Source organism: Echiichthys vipera (genome assembly GCF_963691815.1).
Source record: "Echiichthys vipera genome assembly, chromosome: 14".
Classification (NCBI taxonomy): Eukaryota; Metazoa; Chordata; class Actinopteri; order Perciformes; family Trachinidae; genus Echiichthys; species Echiichthys vipera.
This window is the reverse complement of record NC_139839.1, coordinates 12,231,835-12,253,016: the sequence shown is the minus strand read 5'-3', so window position 1 is coordinate 12,253,016 and position 21,182 is coordinate 12,231,835. Positions and strand designations below refer to the sequence as shown.

Genomic DNA, 21,182 nt, shown 5'->3' with positions numbered 1-21,182 from the left:
ATGCATCTGCTCTTATTGTGTACACCATAGCACTGCAGATACACCATTTTATTGTAAACCCTGTTGTATATTGGGGAGAAATCGACAATAAATTCTACCTTTAGCCTTAAATGTAAATTGTTTTCAAGTGCATCAGCGTGTTTCTTTTTCATATTTTATTTAAGTGACAAGATAAAATAGTCTCGCCTTTGAAAGCTAAAATGCTCGATATGCCAAATCCAGCTTTGATTTGACAAAATATTGAAAGGAACACAACAATAAGCTGTAGTTGTTTATATTCCCTCTCATACTGCAGAATGACTTTTGATGTACATCTGTACATTTGCATGTCACAAGTCTCTTTCACATCTATGGAAATCTGCCTCAAATATTTTTAATACAACAAAAAGGAGAATAAAAACTTTATGAAAATGCTGAGATACATTAAAGCTTGACCGCTTATTTTAAGGGTGTTTTGGCTTTGAGCTAAGCATGTTGTCAAATCTAAGTACAAAGCATGTTCGTGTCGTGTACAATAAGATCTCCGTGTTCCGAAAGAACAGGTTTTAGGTGTTTTTTTTCTCTAAAAAAGGTGCTTACCAAAAATTGAGGGTATTTGTTTTCTGCACTGTGATGGTGGGATAAGTGAAACTTGCCCCTGGCAAAATACGTTCGTGAGAACTGTCAGGCACAGAGAGATCTACGAGAAAAAAAACGTGTGACATGTCACGCCAAGTGTAGCTTTTAGAAGCAAGAATAAAAGTATTTATATGAGAGTGAGGAAAGATTGAAAATATGCGTTCAAGGTTAAAAAAAAAAAAGCATTACTTTATTGGCTCTATGAAATACAATACAATATAAATCTAGAATATATACAATTAAAAAATTTAAAATTAGAGAACAAAGTATTAATACTTGATTTGTTTCTTATTATTCAGAATTTGATAGAATATCTGCTGCGGCTATACCACTGCTGTACGTGCATGTTTTATTTTAATAACCAAGGCACTTTATTTAAAAAAACATGCTTGTGCAGCAGTGGAATGACCTCAAAGAGACTGAAAACAAGTACAAAGAGATGCAAGTAGACTCCAAGTGTGGGTGTCTTTTTCCTGTATGACAGGGTGAGGGGCTTCTTACATGTCTGTGTCCAGAGGCCCCTTGTCTCATTATCAGTCCATGCAGATATACGGGGTTATTTTTTATGCCATAGTTCAGTGATCTCACTGGTTCTGTCCAGGGATGATTTGATGCTTATTTAGGATCTACTGAACTGTTGCTGTATAAATGCGTTTAACTGTTCATAACACTCTAATTTGTAATTAAATCAGAAACCTCAGAGTGTAAAGATATTAGTATAGTCACTGCCTTACACCTGCTGCAGGAATATATAAATATGTTGTTGTTGTTGTTTTTAAGTGGACATGTTCATATACAGCATAATAAACAGGAAAAAACAGGAAAAAACATCAAAGCAAAACTGCATTTACATTTTATAATGCCAAAGTTGGTGTTATATGCATCATATTATAATTGTTTAATAACTTAAAGGTCTTGATATCTTGTTTTCAACATTAGATAAGATGGTGCTACGTTACTTAAATTCATTCATAACATGCAGGAAAGTTGGCTTGGTCCCTGACCTAAAATAATCGTTGTATAAATAGTTGTATCACATAAATAGAGCTTGTTATTTTCAATCTGTGTACGTTCACACCTGCTGCTGCCTGAACAATATTGTGTTCTGTCAACAAGTCCTGACACATGACAATAACTCTCAGCGAAACCACTACTTTACTGATTTTTCCCCCTCCACTTTCAGATGTACAGTTGCCCGAGGGACAAGTTGTCTCAAGTCAAGACAATCTATAGCTTTGAGGTGAGTCGTACATTATTTGCATATTGTGCTGCAGTGGCACAATATGCAAATAACCACAAGAGGTTACGGACAACACAAATCACAAATCACTGCAAAACAACAACAAAACCATAATTCTGCACTATTGAACAACTTTAATGGCTTGAATCATCTTTACACAATGTAATGTATAAATATATATATATATATAAGTATATATATATACTGCAGCATGGCTCTCACCCTCTCCACAACACTCTGGCTGAACAGAGGAGCACCTTCAGCCAGAGACTGATTGCTCCTAAATGCACCACTGAGCGCCACAGGAGGTCATTCTTACCTGTGGCCATTAAACTGTACAACTCATCTCTTTAATTATCGGACTCTTGACTACTTAAAAACAAAACAAAACAAAATATAAATATCTGTTCTCATTTCATTTCATTTGCCATAACAACCTAATTGTACAGTGTATATATCTCAGATTGTATTTTCACACCCACTTCAGATTGTTTACTTGATTGTTTATTATTTATTTGTACTGTATTTTATTGGCTATTTATTAGCTACTTAGATTTATTTTAATTGTATTTTATTTGAGTCTTTACTTTATTTTATTTCTACTTTATTCATCTTTATGGCTTGTTTCTACTGTGCACGGAGCATTCGAACAAAAGAATTTCCCCCCGGAGATCAATAAAGTATTCTGATTCTGATTCTGATTCTGATTCTGATAAAGATGATGTATTATTGTACAATTAAAAAAAAAAAAGGTAGAAACACTTTTACACAAATGCTGCCTTTTTACAACCATATGCCTAAAAAAGAAATTATGGTGGGTGAATTTGCTCTTTTTAAATAAACTTACTCACAGGGTTAAGATCACAGTTGTATAAAAAGCAAAAGCTTCCCCTCCTCCCTCATGTAGTTCTGACTTGTCAGAACAAATCTCTGCACATTCTTTGCTGAGGGACATTATGGACTAAAGTCTGCCTCTGAACAGGTAATGTAAGAATTGCCCTTGGGGGAAAAAGCTACTTAAACAAGACGCCGACACACTTAAAACAAGCTTTCATTATACTGTGAGTCCTCTACATAAGTCACATTGTCTTGACACACTCATTGTGTAGAGCATGGAGTTGAGGCATGGGTAATTAAAGAATTAAGTACTGAAGATCAAAGACATATAGTGGAAGTACAAGCATCTGCATTAATCAAACAATTTTTTTCGAGTAGGCTAAGTGTTCATTATTCAGTCTAACCACATTGTAATTTAGGGTCATAGTTGTGGTATGTCTCTGTCAGCTTTACTTCCCAGGTGTGGTGTTAACCTAATGTTATCCTAAATCCCAGGGCACTCATTTATATATACAATACAATTAAGCCTTTATAGCAGAAAGCAGGAATATGGAGTAGTGTTAAGCCTGTGAATATTCTCATTTGTCCAGGTCATCGTTAGTCCAGTGGCGTTTGACTTACATTTCTTTGGAGATGGAGTATTGATTTAAAGGAATTTGGATAAAAGCACATTTCAGCAAAGAAAACATCATTAGACGCTACAAAGTAGTCTGTTAAAGAGGAATTCAACTGTGTTAATTCTGTAAACTTACCTGGACATATTTTTAATGAGCTTTGTTTTCTATCCATTGAAGATACATTACAGGGACTTTTGCTATATGGTCATGCAATAAAGGCTTTTGCATCCACAAAGTTGTTTGCAAGTTAAAAGTCATCTGACATTGCTTTTCAATAATGAAATCCTGCCGCACACGAAACATACTGAATATGAAATACACACACACACACACACACACCGAGAGATAATAACACATCTCTACATAGCTTACTTAAACAATAGTGACACTCCCTGAGCAAAGTCTTCGGTGGCTGTCAATCACTTTTTATGTTTGATATCTTAGGTAGTGAAGGGAAGACGTACAAACACAACATGACAAATATTTACAAGGAATGCTTGATGGCATGATGATATTATATAACACAACACACCATGTGTGTTCCAATAAAACAATAAACACAATTTTACAAGGTCGGCGGAAATAGGTGAAATGAAGGTAACTAATTAACTAACACGTTATGCTAAAAACCTTGGAATCATCATCAAATATTTGAAATGTATATATATAAATCTTTTAAATACATCCACAGAACATTAAATACTGTTGTGAAATGAATTGAATAGTCAAAATGAGTCGTTATGATTCTGGTTGGCTGGATGACCTGCTCATTCTCCATATTCAACCTTCGAGTAAAGGATATCATTTAAAGTTTGTTGGACAAACTGATCCCATTAAAACCCATTTAATACCACATGAACATGAGCAGTGTGTGAGTATGTTTCAGAGTTTACTTGATTACACACTTGACAGGGGTCACCTCCAGACCACAGACACTTCAAACGCACTGACAGATGTCATGCCACAGTCAGAAGACTTGTGTAAAGTAGAAGCCTGCTTGACTGCATGACTGTCCACCAGACCAAGCTGGTAATTATTTTCAACAACAACATTTGCACAGCCCTCGGAGGCCTCAGGTTGGTTGTCAGTGATCATGTCCTTCAGGAAGATTCACAAACCCTGAAAGAAAACGTCAAACGCATTTTTACGAGTTAGTGGCTGCAAGGAGGTTATGTTTGTTTCCTGGTGTTATGCAGCAAACTAATAAAAACCCTTGCGAGAGAGAAGACATGGATCAAGGAATACAATTGTTAATGTTGATCTGGATCTTTGATGATTAGTCTTAATGACTGCTATTTTAGCCACAATAATGAGACTTGATTCCAAATGAATTTATTTGGGCTGATGTTTTTTGTTCAGACCTGGTAAAAACTGACGGCTTAAATCCATGTTGGCAACAAGTCAACGGCAATGTCAACCCATCAAAAGATAAGGAGGCATTGGTACACAATTATAGAATTATTTCCAACTCTTAGTTCAGTGACTGACAGGCAAATATCACTTCACCTTGAAATATCCCAGTGTAGTTATTCTTTGAAGCTCAGATCCGGAGACACCACTTATCAAAACTTTGCAAAGAATCAACACTCAGATTAATTAAACCAGAAGTCGCCTACAGGCAAACACTCAGAACGCATTGCAGATACCATGACTTAAGTAAGTAATGCTAATGTGTGTGAGAGAGCGTATATGTGTGTTTCATGTATGTTTACAGATGTGACTGTAGGTTTGATTAGAGTTTTAACGGTTAACGTATTCCTGCACAACACAGATGTGTCCCTTAAAATTAAACAAAAATGATTTTAACTTTGGAAGACATGCATTTCTGTAGGAACAGAGTGAATACAAGTTTTTTGTATTTAAATGTAAGCTAGATAAAACTTTCAAGTTAAGCCACTTAAATACTTTTATTAATTTAGGTGTTTAGATTAATTTCTGACAAAAACGCACTGGGTTTAGCCTTAAAGCACCTAACATGCCAAATACCCATTTTAAAAACTTAGTTGAGACCTATGTTCGGCACAATAGCCAAATCTCTCCTTTCCCTGCATTTAACTGGAGAATTGCTGCACTTCTTGGTGCATTAGCACCACCTGTAGGTAAGTGTAATAGTGTGAAGCCATCAGCAGAAATGTGTTTGGTAGAATGGGTATTGGAGCATGGACTAAGCCAAATTAACACTTTCGGTTCATGTAAATGCAATTAACCCATTTGTACACAAACTTTTATTTAGAACCGGGGATATGTCAGTTCTGTCTCAAGTACTAGATTCTCCAACTAAGAAAATACCTTTTGACATCCAGATTTATCAACTTAGAATTTTAAAGTGTGTATGTGTGCATATCATTAATATTGAATCAGATGAGAGATTCGTTCTTAAGCTCAGAGAAGACTCCCAAACTATTTTCTATGTACAAATGGGTTAAAAAGATTTATAAACATGGGAGGGGCTGGGTGTAGGGTTGCAAAGGGGCGGAAAATTTCCGGTAAATTTCCGGAAAGTTTCCGGTAAATTTCCATGGTAAGTTAAGCTCGGGAATTTTGGAAATATTCCATATTGGAAACTTTCCATGGGAATAATGGGAATTATGGAAATTAATGGGAATTTAGGAGAACTAACTGGGAATATATTATTTCCAAGCATAAATATAAACAGAAGTCATAAGAAAAACTCCATGCAAAATGTTTTCAACAGATACAGTATTTCAACAGATTTATTTGTAATACAGTGGAATAGAACACGTTTCAATAACTTGTTTCATGGATGAACAAAAACAGAAATGTTGAGTTTAATAATACCATCCCCTAACCCCACCCCCCCCCCCAAAAAAAAATGCCCCCCATCCAGAAATCTCCACAAAGTCCCATTCAAAAGGTTAAATGAAAAAGGCCACTTTTCCTCCAAAATGTCCCTTTAAACATGCAAATCTTCCTTCAAGCAATCCTCTTTTCTCTTTTTTGCTCAGTCAATAGACTCTTCCTGGACCTCATCATCATCCAACAACATGTCCACTTCCTCAATATCCAACTCTGAGTCTTCCTCTTCAGTGTCACTTTCCAGCCTTGTTGAGGATGGCTCTGTGTCAGGCTCAAACAGCCGTAGGTTTGCCCGAATGCCAACCAGCTTTTCCACTCTCACATTTGTGAGCCTGTTGCGAACCTTTGTGTGGGTGTTCCCAAACAGTGACCAGTTGCGCTCGGAGGCGGCTGATGATGGTGGGATTTGGAGGATGATGGAGGCTACAGGTGCAAGGGCCTCAGATTCACATAGTCCCTTCCACCAGGTGGCTGCAGATATGTGCTGGCATGACTGCCATATTCCATCCCCTTTCCAAAGGCCTTGCTTTGTTCGATACTTTGCCAAACTGCCTAGAACTTTGCCTTTATAGAGACCCAAGTGGTCAGCCATGGCTGTAATGACCGCATAGGCACCGTTGATCTCTTCCCCAGAAAGTATGCCCTTGTCATATTTGGGGTCCAGCTTGTATGCTGCTGCATGCACTGGCTTCATGCAGAACTCCCTCCGCTTTTCCAATGACTTGACCACAGCCGTTTCCTCTGCTTTCAGCAGTAGGGAAGTGGGCAAAACTGTCTGGATTTCCTCCTTGAGCTCTGCAAAAAGGCACTGGACATCCGATAAGATGGCACCATCCCCCTCTATCTTTGCTATTGCTGCTGCAATAGGTTTGAGGATTTTCTGACTGCTAGATACCCTTTCCCAGAACACATCATCCAAGATGACCTTCTTGATGTCACTGTCGATGCCTGCAGACTGGGATATGGCCATCTCTTGCAGAGACTCCTTTCCCTCCAGAAGGCTGTCAAACATGATAACAACACCACCCCATCGCGTTATGCTGGGAAGCTTCAGTGTAGTACCCTTGTTCTTTTCCTTTTGCTTTGACAGAAATGTAGCGGAAGTTACTTGTTTGCCTTTAACATATTTGACAACTTGCTTCGCTCTCTTGTTCAGAGTGTCCATTGTTTTCAGTGCCATTATGTCTTTCAGGAGAAGATTCAGTGTGTGGGCAGCACAGCCAATTGTAGTGATTTGAGGGTAGGTCTCCTCCACGTGTGCCCAGGCAACCTTCATGTTGGCTGCGTTGTCAGTGACCAGTGCAAAAACCTTATCTGGTCCAAGGTCATTGATGATCCCTTTTAGCTCATCTGCGATGTATTGGCCTGTGTGTCTGTTTTCTTTTGTGTCAATGCTCTTGTAGAACACAGGCTGAGGAGTGGTGATTATGTAGTTAATAATTCCTTGTCCCCTTATATTGGACCATCCATCAGAGATGACTGAAATACAGTCAGCTTGGTCAATGGTCTGCTTCACCTTGGCTTGAACTCGACTGAACTCTTCATCCAGTAGATGAGTCGACAATGCATGTCTGGTTGGGGGAATGTATGCTGGTCGGAGAACATTCAAAAATCTCTTCCAGTACACATTGGATGTCAGCATCAGGGGTGAGCCAGTTGCATATATTGCACGAGCGAAACACTCATCTGCGTTTTTCTGGCTAGTGTCATCCATAAAATCAAAGAATCCTTTGATGCCAGAGGGACCAGGAGCTGATGAGTGGGTATCTGACTCTGATGCAGCTGAAACAGATTCATTTTCCCCTTGAGTGGAGCTCCTGGCTGCTGCATGTGTTGGGCCTTGAGGAAATTTCTTGCACTTTGCAATGTGCTGTTGCATTTTTGTGGCATTCTTCACGTAGGTCTTATCACAATACTTACACATATATACAGACTTCCCTTGTACATTAGCTGGTGTAAAATGTCTCCACACATCAGATGGCGCACGTGGCATTTTTCTGTAAAATAACACAAGAGCTTGTAAGAATGCTAATGCAATGCAAGAGATTGTAGTAATACAATGCAATATGATAAACAGATATAAATAGTAAGGCTAGCTAAACAACTGGAATGATCTTCAAAACAAAACAGCCAAATGAGGTAGCTAGCATCTGTTTTATGCTATAGCCTACTAGCTATTGCTTATTTAGCATCTAACTTATCAGATTGCTATCTACCAGATTAATACAGTTTATGTGATATTTGCAATTTAAACATTTAATGAATATATTTCCCCATAATATCATCAAAACTTACCTCACTTGTTAAGTCCACAGGCTCAAATGTGTGCCTTCAATACTCTTTGTCCTTCAGGCTCTAAAGTGTGGTCCATGTGTTCATGTGATGGAGGCATGCACAGTGCCAGTAGGGGGTCTCAATAGCCATGCAGCAAGCATGTGCTCTGTGCATGTGATTAAGGAATGGCATGGATATTCAAGTGTATTTGAATGGCATCTGTTTGTTTTAGTCAATATAAGGCTAAAATATACTTTGCTCAACTATATTTAAGTTCCCTAAGAAGAGCCAACCTTCAATTTTGAAAATTCCCAGTTTATTCCCATAAATTCCCGTTAATTCCCATTAATTCCCATGGAAAGTTTCCATCTTTGAAAATTCCGGGAATTTTGCAACCCTAGCTGGGTGCATTTAGAGGGACATCTTACTGAATACATTTGTGGTTTAATCATCTAGTGGCTCCTTAAGGAGACATCACAATTTTTACTTCCTACATATTTTATACAGCCTTCACATTTAGATTTGCTTTAAAATAGGCTTGCCTGGGTTTTACCACAAAAACAAAACATGATTTCACTCATCAGGCGGTTTTGATAATCACAATTAAAATATTTATTCAGTCTGACTTTTACAGTGTAAAATGTTTTTCCAACAACGTCAACATCCGTCTTCAGACCATTGTCGACGAGTCCTCTCGCCACCTGAAGAGAAAAGACAGATTAGTCTTCAGTAATAATATTAACTGTACACACTGGATGTTTATACCATCAGCAATGTTACAAGCACCATTTAAAATAAAATCACAACACCATGCACAAAGCCAATGACTGAAATAAATCAGATATCTTACCACATGCAACTTGGTGGTATACTGAGGCAGTCGCTGCAACTACTTGATCCAATTCTGAAGGATAAGGAGAAAAAAAAAAAGTTAGTCTTCAAAATATTTCAAGCCAACGCACTGATGCCGCCATTTAATGTTCAGAAAACCGAGGGTCACCACTGTACAATCTGCCGGTAATTCCAGCTATTTCAGTTTGGGTTTCATCACAACAATGTCGTCTGCTATTCATGAACTAAAGCTTTAAATTTACCTGCAAAATTCACTCTTCAGCAGACTTCAGAGGAGAGCATCAGATTGTGTGAAGTGAGACCTGTAATAAAAACAGATGTCAGAAAATGACAGACATTTTGAAAGCCAATCATCCTTCAGTGTAGCTTTACAAGACTCAGAAAACTGGATCAGAGACAATCGTCAGTTGTCGCATCGGACGGCACTTCCTATTCCAGGTTCTCATCACTGACAAAGATTCACCTTTAATAAGCTTTTCAAGTAACTCACCAGTGTACAACAAAAGTCAACGCACTTTTATTTAACCAATTTAGCTGCATTAGACTTTATTCAGCCAAATTTGTCCAGAGATCAAAGTCAGGAACAGACAATGATTCAACGATTGATTCGACCATCAGGATCAATTGGTTGATCGGGCTGAAAACCAGGACTGGTTAACACAAAATAGACACTCTGACTATGTGCTGTAGTTAAACATTTCAAATTGAATGATTCACTGACTCTGGACTCCATCTGCTTCAAATCAGTAGTTACATGTGATAAGTCTGTTTACGATCAGGATTTTTTGTTAGGTCTTGTTGGTGTATCCCATTTAAAATTAAACATACAACACTTAATCTAATCCAGATGTTCAAAACAACAAAGCGCTGAGTGTTTTCATTGTACAAAGGTGAGAATGAAAGCTTCATTTTTAAGATAATGAAAATAAAACATACTTACAAGGTCTGTCTCTTAAGGTGTATCTGCAGCCCATAAGATGAGTCACTTTCTTCTTATGCAGCCGAACCCTGAAACCAAACAAAACAAAACTGTGAATAATGCCACTGCTCAAGTCCATTAGAGAAGATGCTTTTGCAAGTTTGTGTTCAGAAAACCGAGAGTCACCACTAAAAAATCTGCCGGTAATTCCAGCTATTTCAGTTTAGATTTCATCACAACAGAAGCAGCAGTTAGACATTTCCTTAATGACAGAATGCATAATCACCTGAATGAAATGAGTCTTCAGCCAGCTGGAATAATTGGGAGTTAAAGCCGGGCTGCATCTCTTATAGCTGCTCACGTCTCTGCAGCTACAAAAGAAAAGGTTGTGTTAATACTGAGCATTTATTTTAATCACAGGACACAGATCTGCATCATCTAATGTTCAGAAAACCGAGAGTCACCACTGAACAATCTGCCGGTAATTCCAGCTATTTCAGTTTGGATTTCATCACAACAGAAGCAGCAGTTAGACATTTTTTAATGACAATGCATAATCACCTGCACGAAATGAGTCATCTTCAGTTCGCTGGAGTAGTTTGGAGTGTAAGCAGCGCTGCATGGTAACTAAACATCTCCCATGTCTGCTCAAGTCTCTGCAGATACAGAAAACAAGGTTGTGATTAGTGAAAACTGAGCATTTATTTTTTTACAGGACACAGATCTGAATCAGCCAATGTTCAGAAAACCGAGAGTCACCACTGAACAATCTGCCGGTAATTCCAGCTATTTCAGTTTGGATTTCATCACCACATTTAAAATGACAGCAGATTTTATGAAGTGAGAGAATCAGACAAACCTCCATCTTGACTTTCCATCATCTTGAATGGACCCAATCTTCTGACCCGTCTTTAAAAAAAAACAAAACACAATAAGTAACTTTCATTTACAGTCTTATCAAGTTGATCACTGACGATAAATTGCAGTTTGAGGCTCAGAACAGTGAGAATGAAACATCGTCAGTTATCGCATCAGACGGCACTTCCTATTCACAGTTTTCATCACTGACACCTGCGTTGAAACATCAGATACGTTGGGTTTTTCTAAATTGAAGCTCACCTTGCAGGGGCATCAGGAGACCCCATACATCCACTGTAGCATTTGAAAAATTCCTGCAATGAAGCACCATGCTCGCGCTCACCTGTGGAGGGAAAACAGGACATTCATGGTTAAATACCAATAAAACAGCCAAACATTACTTCAGAGTACACCAGAGACAATACAATTAATGTGGCAGTTAAATATAAGTTCAGCATCTCAATTATCTGTACAGTTTACTCAGCTGTAATTTTACTTTTTTTAAATATAAAAGCAAAACAAAAAGCCTAAGATTGAGCAATGGCAATGCATATTAACACATTTAATAAGTTTCAAATTGAATGAACACCCATGAGGACTAAGGGGAGGCGCGTATTTCCCGACTTTAAAGAGAAAATGTAGATTATTATTTAAGGTCACTCTTCGTAAATGAGGCTTAGAGAAAAGACAATCAAAAAAACCCACCAAATCTTACTTTGTCTCTCATCTTGTCCACTGCTCGTGTTCTCCACGTGGCTGCTCAGGTCAATGCTAATGCTACACTTTAGCTCGCAGCTATCACGTTTTAACCACAGTCACAAACTGCGTCACCACTGAACTCACGCGCTGTTTGGACAGTTTCACTCCGCGTCCTTTAATTCAAGCACAACTCTTAACAAAGTGCAGTGAAAATTACTGTCGACCAGCACCCACGAGACCGACGGAAGAGAGATAGAAGTGGCGCCGTGTCGACGTTTATAAACCCTGAATGTCGCAGGAATAATACGTCACTGGTTCGTTTTTCTGTAGTTTCTACGCGCTTTGTTGCCACCTGCTGTCCCGGAGCTGGAACATCACATCAGGACTTTTATGTTTCTTTTATATACTTTTATGTACTTTTATATACTTTTATGTTTTCTTTGTGTTTCTTTTATAAACTTGTATGTTTCTTTTATGTTTCTTTCATGTTCTTTCATGTTCTTTTATGTACTTTTGTGTTTCTGTTATGTTTCTTTATGTTTCTTTTGTGTTTCTTTATGTTTCTTTTACGTTTCTTTTATGTTCTTTTACGTACTTTTATATAATTTTATGTACTTTTATATAATTGTATGTCCTGATGTACTTTTACATACTTTTATGTACAAAAAAACCCAGGATGTTTATGTCGTGTTTTAATTTGTCCTACTGATCAAATGCTACTGATTCAATTCTTCATGTAAACTATTTCCCCCCACTGTTTTTAAGAGGCAAATACTACAACTATAGTTAATAGACATTTTTAATGGAATTCCATTGCTAGGCAACAGCCTTGGTCCTTGTTAACTTCCTGTCAGCTGATGTCATTGACATCATTATTCACATTCACTGCAACAGGAAATAAACTGGGACACATTTAGAATGTTTATGTTTAGATCTTTGATTAAGTTTAAACAAGTTACAGATATTACAAAATAGACGGCAATAAGGCGACACAACAGGCTACCTTTATAAATTATAGCTCCACCTGGAACAGCTGCACCTGTTGCACATACGTTACCATCAATTATATCAATATGTAGATTGTTCTAACGTTCACCTTATTTTATAACATCTGATTATTACGGGCTACTCTCAGTGTCCAACATATAAATAATAAAAGTTATAATAGGCGTATGGACTTTTCGTCACTCGGCCACGGTTTTATTCTAATTTTTTGTGTTGTTGTTGTTGTTGTTGTTGTTGTTGTTATTGTTGGGGTTTGTTTTTTTTTGGGGGGGGGGGGGTTTGTTCATTGGTTCTGTTGCTCAAACTGTTGTATGTTATGAGTATGTTATGTTAAATAAAACAGCCTACTAGAGTGGGACAAAAAGACTGGTCTTTATGCTGTGTTTGTATCAATGTGCTGTTATTAATGTAAGACTACTAACTGATAACTGAACATGACAAAGACAATTCAATAAACAAATAGGCCTAAAAACAAATAAATAAATAAAACACTTAAAAAAAATCTACTACTACAACTACTACTACTACTACTTCTAATAATAATAACAATAATAATTATAATAATTATAATAATAATTAGAAGAAGAAGAAGAAGAAGAAGAACAAGAAGACACATTAATTTAAAAAGTAAATGCAGCTTTATCTTATTTGGAATTACATAAATTAAGTGATTAATCTTTAGTAAATGCAGTTGCAGCCGCACGGTGGCGCTGTTTCGCGGATGACTCCCTGATTTTCTTCACTAATTACACGGAGAGGCTCATTTGCGCGCTGGTCCGTCTGCCGTCAGTCCGGAGACTCAGTTCGTTGCTGAGCGTCATTTTGTTCTGGGTTTATTTTCCTCTGCAGACTTTGGACAGAACTATCACATCATATTTCAGACCCAGGACACACTTTCCTTCAGCATTTACCATCCGGCAGTTTCATTTCAGGTAAAGTTTAGACTCTTTCTTAAGCCTTGAGTGTAACGTTAGAAACACAACATGCTTTTATGGGTTGCAGTGATGCCATAAAACAAGACAATTCCTCTGTGCTATTTAATCTAACCTGAATCATCTATATTATGTTTATCATTAGCATTACGTGCTGACGTTAGATACTGCATCTGTGATTCAGGCCCACTGTGCAGCCTGAATGTACCGAGCAATGTTTTTAACCCTGATTTATTTCAGGAACACTTGGAAGACATTCATTCATTACCCGCTGCTGTGGAAGGTGTTTGGGGAAGAAGAGACAAAAAAAGGAAAGAAAGTTAAGTGTGTGTGTGTCCTTGAAGTGAATGTGAAGTGTGTGTTTGTGTGTGGGTGTCTGTGTGTCTCTGTGGCTGTGTGTGTGTGTGCTGTTCCACTGCAGCAGCATGTTGCCACCTGTGAGGAAGGACCGGATCATTACTCAGCTCCCACATGTTAGTAACACACACACACACACACACACACACACACACACACACACACACAAATAACCCTAACCAGATCTCCTAACCATAAACACTACTTAACTGACCCTAACCTGAACCCCCGACCCAAAAATCAGCTTTTCCTCAATTGGGGACACAAGTTACTATTGTCCTTACTATAAGACATCCATAATTAACTGATCGTTAGTCTGCAACGTGTCCCCAAAGACACACACACACACACACACACACACACACACATGCTCTGTAATGTAATAACAACTAACAGCGTTACGATAGAGGATGAGGTTATTTAGAGACTTACTGTAAATGCTGCTCTTTGTTTCTCTGAACGCTGACGGCTGTTTTAAGGTTTAGAGAAGATGATAAGATTGTCTTATTAGACAGGAAAGAGACAGTCATTATAGCCCTCTCCTTTTTCTTTTGCTGTCAAATGTGATTTTTTTTCCCCCTCTCCCCACTTGCTTTGCAGTGTTTCAGTCCACACGCAGCGCTGCACACCAAAGATGGCTTCCACCCACAGGTGAAGGCCGCCTGCCAGGTACACAAGACAGACTCAGTGAGGTAAGATCACAGAGGGGTTAATAAGACAACACACCCGTCCTTCTACACACACTCTTACGTGTGCTTAAGTTAAATGAATTTGTGTTGACTGGGCCCTTTAAGTCATGCTGTGTCTGCAGTGTCAGCTGACAGCCGTTGACCTCACCCGTCACATATAACGGCATTGAGCCGGTCGTCTATTTAAAGGCTGGACATATTTAAGCAAATCTCACACAATATAATCTCATTACTTTTTAGCTTCCTTTCTCTGAGGTCTATGGTCCTCGGAAATCTCAACAAACCAGTCTCAAATACGTAGTTTCATTTTTAAAAAGGCTCCTAACTCACTGGAGTAACTTGTTGGGGACTATTTTCAGCGGTGTAGTAATACACATTTGGTGTAAAGACTGAACTACTATCTCTATTTTCCTCTGATGATAAGATTTACGCAGAAAACATCGTCTTTAACACATAAAATAAATCGTTTTATGACTTAATTTATATATTTTCTGTTCGTCAAGACCGATTTGGAACAAAACTGCCTATAAGTGCAGAAAGCAGCTCTCAGTACATTTACTTAATTAAAAAGATAAAGCAGAATTCGTCCAAAGTCTGCGCTGTGCTTTTAACTAAATGTTGAAGCACAGCATTAACAGAGAATCACCCTTTAAAAAGAGCTTAAGAGTACTTCAATCCTAACAAATTCCCCTTAATTTATGAGATCAAGCTGCTTAAAATTTAAACGAATTAAGTTATTTAAATAATTCGGGTTTCATGTAAGAGCAGACATGGATATATGAGGCCTCCATGCATTCAGTCTGTTAGGGATCCAGTTTAAATTGACTTATTTTAGAATATTAAAGATTGAGGGGTATGTGAGGCGTCCTGTTAAAGCTGTTAAATGATGTCAACATGTTATTCATCACGTTGCTGTGTGGTTCGTGCTGTGAGGATTTTGTTATGTGGCCTCAGAAATGACAGTTTTGGTTTTCTGTTGCCAGTTTTAATCTCGCCAAGGTCATCGTAGTGGGAGACGTTGCAGTTGGAAAAACGTGTCTGATCAGCAGGTAAGAAGCAGTCACGAATAATTACGGATTGTGTAGGGGGTTTTTTAGATTTTCTTATTCAATATTAGTCTGACCATAACTAACAACTTATTTGTTGAAGTGTTTTCTCTGTAGTCAAATTTTCTTCCAAGAAAACATGGTTGAACCTGATTGTGTTGCATGTTGAGGCTTTTGTGTCTTTTTGATAAAAATCATGCCATAAATCAATAACACTGCTCTGTTTTAGATGATTCTGCTGCAGCGGAAACACTCAGAAACACGTCTAACTTCATCATCATGTACCTAATGGTGGAGTTCAGCCACACATAAACACACACGGTCAACCTGTGCAGAGCTGGGGCGTGCATTTTCTTTGGGAACGATCCAAGTCATCATTTAGGGTTTAAATGGGTTTGATAGGAGGGAGATACAGTTACCCGGTTTATTAGATCTGCTGAAATGTCATTTGGGGTTAAGACTACGAATAAACTACAAACTTGTGACGATGTGTTTTTTTCTCTCCAATGACTTAGCATTAAATCAGCATTTAGTCAGAAGAGATCAAAGTTATTCGTTTTATTTAGTTATTCTTTTTTTTGAACATAGTTTTTTATTGTTGATCAGTCAAAATGGTCAATTTAATAATGATTGTAAGCTACAGCTCTAAAAGAAATCTCTCTCTCTCACTGTTCATTTATCCCTTTAAGGTTTCGTAAGGGTGCGTTTGATAAGAACTACAAAGCAACCATAGGGGTGGATTTTGAGATGGAGCGTTTCGAGGTGCTCGGTGTTCCCTTCAGTTTACAGCTGTAAGTATTAGAAAACACTGAGCCAGAAACAAACTCACTCACCCACTGCACTGACGGATCATCAGGGTCAAATGAGTCAACAAGGTCTGTTCAACGCTACATGACCTTTATTTGATACCATGATGAGGCTTTCAGAACATTTATTTATAGATTTGACTTCAGTTTGGAGACTTAAATTACGTAATTACAGTTTTCTTTCACTATGTTGGCTTTGGCATTTGATTTAGTGTCATTTTAAGGTTTTTATCCCGTAAACTGTAACAACACAGAAAAGTCAGTGAACCTTCACAATTAGTTGTACTTTTGACTCATTTTCCTCTTCTTCTTCTTCTTCCTTGTCGAGTTTTTATTGTGCCATTTTAGTGATATGGCTGAAATATGTCAACATAGTAGTAGCTCAGTCCATAGGTGACTTGGCTGGGAACCGTAGGGTCGCTGGTTCAAGTCCCTGTGTGGACCATGTATGGAGCGTGGACTGGCGCTGGTCACTGGCAGCCCCCTCGCTCTAACCTCTCTCCTTAATTGCATGTATAGGCCCTGGTTGTGCATGTGTGTATTTCGGGCCTGTGTGTGTGTAACATGATTAATAATAAGGGTGAAAAAATTGAATTTCCCCGTGTGGGATAAAAATAAAGTAATTCTTCTTCTTCTTCAACTACTGGTTGTATTGTCATGAAAGTCTGTACAGACATTCATGTTTCCCAGAGGATAAATCCAACCGATTACGGTATAACTAAAGCCAACTTTGTTCTCACAACAACAATAGCTACGAATAAAAGACTGTTGCCATGGACACATTCCCAATTTTAAATCAATATTTTGTGTCAAATGATTGATTTATCATGTTGATTTATATGATAAATGTAATAATGTTATGTAGTGGCTGAGTAATACGTTTGATAATATAGAGCGGGTGAATAATGACCCGCTCGCTCTACATTATCCTTCACATGTGAGTTTAAATAACCACCTGGATCGCTGGACATGACAGCATCCCACAGCTCTTCCCCCTTTTCTTCTCCCCCTCTTCCCCTCATCTCGACCAAATACCCCACGAGAACAATCAAGCTGCATTTGATCTATTTCAGGTGGGACACAGCAGGTCAGGAGCGCTTCAAGTGCATCGCTTCAACATACTACAGAGGAGCACAAGGTGAGTGTAGCTCAGTCTCTGCAGTATATTATTACACCACTCAGCTCTGACTGAAGTACAGGAGCAGTGTTGTCTCACACACCTCCTCATTATGCTCTTTGTTTTACTTCTCTTCACTTCTCTGTCTCTTTACGCTCCTCCAGCCATTATAGTGGTGTTTGACTTAAGCAGTGTGAGCTCCTTAGCACATGCCAGGTAAGGAACACCCCTATAAGATTGAATTATTTTACCATTATACGGTATTTTTGGTCTAATAATTGTCTGTATGTGTCTGTGTGTAAAGGCAGTGGCTGGAGGACGCAATGAAGGAAAACGACCCCTCCAGTGTTTTACTGTTCCTTGTCGGTACCAAGAAAGACCTCAGTGTGGGTGAAATTAAATCAAAAATGATTTTAGTCATTTAAAGTCCATCGACAGAAAATAAATTGGAATTCTCATAGTGAATCCAAATGTGAGCGTTTGATAATGTTATATTTTAATAAAGTTTCACTGTTGTATTTATGACACGACTGGTTTTAAAATACATTAAACATTAAAATGAACTTATATATATTTTTAAATTTTATATTTATGTTTAGTTCTCAATAGAAATGCCTTTTTTTCTGCCCAACTAAAATCTAAAAATATAGATTTCTTTTTATCATTTGGTCCATGTGACTTCAGAAAACAGAAAAAAACATTTCCATGACAATTTCCTATGGACCCCAGTATGCAGAAATATTCAGATACACCATTTCAGAATAGGCCAAATAGGACATTTGTACTGCATGAGAAGAACTGCATTTCTTTGTTGCCCCAAACTGTCAGGATTATCATAAAGTGAGCATGTCTGTGAAGGGGAGACTTGTGGTTACCCATAGAACCCATTTCATTTAGATATTCTAAGGTCAGAGGTCAAGGGACCCCTTTGAAAACGGCCTTGCCAGTATTTCCTCACCAACATTATCCCAACTTTGGAGCGTTATTTAGCCCCTTCGCAGGCAAGGTAAAATGAGGTGGTTGGTACTGATGGATTTCTTAGATCATTTAGTTTCTTGTGATACCGATATGTGCACTCTAACTTTATGATCGACCATATTACAGCCTCTTAAATACAACTCCACGGGTCTCTGACTGGGGTGGCCAATTAGATTTCAGGCCCAGGCCACCACCTAGAAACGCCCCTGCACAGGTCGCCACATAAAGTTGGTGCTAAAAGCTGAATGGAGATTTGAAAAAATGACATCTCCATCGAGCCACCCCACTGTAATTGAAGTTTTAAAAATATCATCAGATGCGTCTCCACGGTGAGGGTCAACTTATGCTCGTGGGCCACCGGGCTTGCGATACACTGGGGGAAACCCTGAACTGGTTTATTGACTCATCATTGCAGCTCTGTATATCTTACTCTTAGTTTATGATCAGCCTAATTCTGTAGTGACCAATGGTCTGAAGCGTGTTCTTTGCTTCACCACTTTCCCTTCTCTCTCTATATTTCCTCCTCAGTCTCCTCATCAGTTGGGGCAGATTGAGCAGGAAGCCATGAGACTCTCTGAGGAAATCAAAGCCGAGTACTGGGCTGTGTCTGCCAAGTCAGGTGGGAGTCAATCACACATTAACAAGAACAAGTCTCCATCAGTCATCATCCCTACATGCGTTTCATGTTCTGCTGTATCCCCTTTTCGTCTCACTAAACACTTTCTTCTCTCTTTATTGTTCCAGGAGACGGTGTCAGGGAATTCTTCTTCCGTGTGGCCTCTCTGACTTTTGAGGCCAACGTTTTGTCCGAGCTCGAGAAAAGTGGCTCAAGGCATGCCGGTGACATTATCAGTGAGTCCGTTTGCTTTCAATAAAGTGTTGTTATTAGGAAGGCAGCAGCATACTTAGAACTATTTCTTATATTGATTTACTGACTAATTAGTTCCCCAATTGAAAATCAGTTGTTGTCACAACACGTGGACCCAAGCATTGCTTCAGTCTATGTTCTGTAGCTCCTGCATGTCTAATATCCAGAGAATGTAGACCACAAGACAGATGCGTGCGACGGATGCGTGCGACAGATGCGCTTTGGTTAGGCAACTAAGCTACGTTTTTGTTTGTTTTCCCATAGAGTTAAATCATGCATCTGTATACATACTGTATGCACGAGACAAACAAAACAGGCACCCAGCCTCCGTAGTGGTACTGGTGATGAAATGTCTCTTTGTGACCTTTTATCACAGATTGTAATCTATAATTGAGATTATAAAGATAAAATGAAGTGAGCAGTTTAACCACAAAGAGATTTTTTATTCTTCGACCGTTGGCTTTCATGGATTTTTTTTTAGTCATATTGATGAAAGTTGCCCCCGCCCCCCTCCCCCCCAAAAAAAGGATCTTCTCCCTTTAATCATTTTATGAGTTTGGGATCCACTGCTCTCTTGTACATATACTTAAAATCATCTACATTGCCCATGTTCATGCAACCCCCACCACAGTGCGGCTCATTTTCTGTTTTCAGACAATGTCATTCTTAATTCATTGTTGTGATCCATTCATGGGATTTTTGCTGACAGTAAAAATCACACATAATATTGCACGGCTTTATCCTTCAAACTCTTCTTACTGTAGCTCACTTTATTTATTGTATTTGCTTCACACAGGGCTCACAGACAGCACAGAAGCGGATCACAAACCAACCAAGAGGAAACCAAACTGCTGCTGATGAGAGAATGGCCGCCTAGATACTACACAGCAACACAAAATGTCACAATAAAGGGGGGAATTAAACGGAAATATGGACCCTGCATGCTCAGTGCAGCTATCGCGAATAGATCCCATTAAAAGCAATAAGTGTTGTTCTGCAAATGTCCTGAGGTTGTACGTTGGACCTAATACATTATAAGTTGAGACTGTAAACAAGAAGTCCTCTGAGGAATGTTTGCACTGGGTTATAAAAATGTTTAACATTTATAAAAAAGGAAGATTATTCTCCACTAGATCTTTTATTAAACTGCACTTGCTTTCATAAAGATTGGTCTGTCTGTCTGAACATTGGAGAGAATATCAGAACCAGACTTTGGTTTCCTCACTGGTGCTTCTGTCATGTGTCTGCTAATGTGATGCGTACGCCGGCTCCCATGACCGCCGTCGTTCCCACAATGCATCTCTGTCCTCCAACACAACGGTTCTCATGATCTTGAAAATAGAGGGATTGTTCGCAGGGATAGATACAAACAGGAAGTTACATCAGAGGCTAATTGATTTCCTCACTCAGTAAAGTCAGACAGGCAGGAGGAAGAAGTCTTCATAAGTCTGCATTTCTCGTCTCTTAATAAACGCATATACTTTTCTTACGGTGAATGAAATATAAATTGTAAAACAATGTTTTTGACTGAGTTTTCCTTTTCTTTCCGTTGAAACAGAAAAGCAAGATAGTGAGGACAAATCTTAAGAGATTGGGAAATTCTTCACATTCTGTTCCCAGCTAATCGTGTTTCTAATGTGAAGAAACAAACAT

At 38.5% G+C, this 21,182-nt stretch overlaps 1 protein-coding gene and 1 long non-coding RNA gene across 3 annotated transcripts; one reads left to right on the top strand and one right to left on the bottom strand.

The window, feature by feature from the left end:
• Positions 1-9,530: 9,530 nt before the first annotated feature.
• LOC310956283 lies at positions 9,531-11,959 on the bottom strand. Of its 2 annotated transcripts, none has more exons than XR_014593469.1 (7): positions 11,738-11,959; positions 11,294-11,375; positions 11,034-11,083; positions 10,736-10,830; positions 10,461-10,545; positions 10,196-10,263; positions 9,531-9,557 (listed from the first exon to the last, which is right to left on the bottom strand). It is a non-coding gene; the product is annotated as an uncharacterized lncRNA (long non-coding RNA). The 2 variants fall into 2 exon arrangements; XR_014593470.1 differs by having other exon boundaries at positions 11,748-11,959.
• Positions 11,960-13,560: 1,601 nt separating this feature from the next.
• rab34b (RAB34, member RAS oncogene family b) lies at positions 13,561-20,387 on the top strand (the record flags this gene model as incomplete). The annotated part of the gene is made up of 11 exons (XM_083927646.1): positions 13,561-13,668; positions 13,909-14,141; positions 14,626-14,717; positions 15,698-15,763; positions 16,450-16,551; positions 17,640-17,704; positions 17,848-17,899; positions 17,988-18,069; positions 19,190-19,280; positions 19,406-19,513; positions 20,326-20,387. The coding sequence occupies exons 2-11, from the start codon at positions 14,094-14,096 to the stop codon at positions 20,385-20,387; spliced, it is 768 nt and encodes a 255-aa protein (XP_083783772.1). The 5' UTR covers positions 13,561-13,668; positions 13,909-14,093.
• Positions 20,388-21,182: the final 795 nt, after the last annotated feature.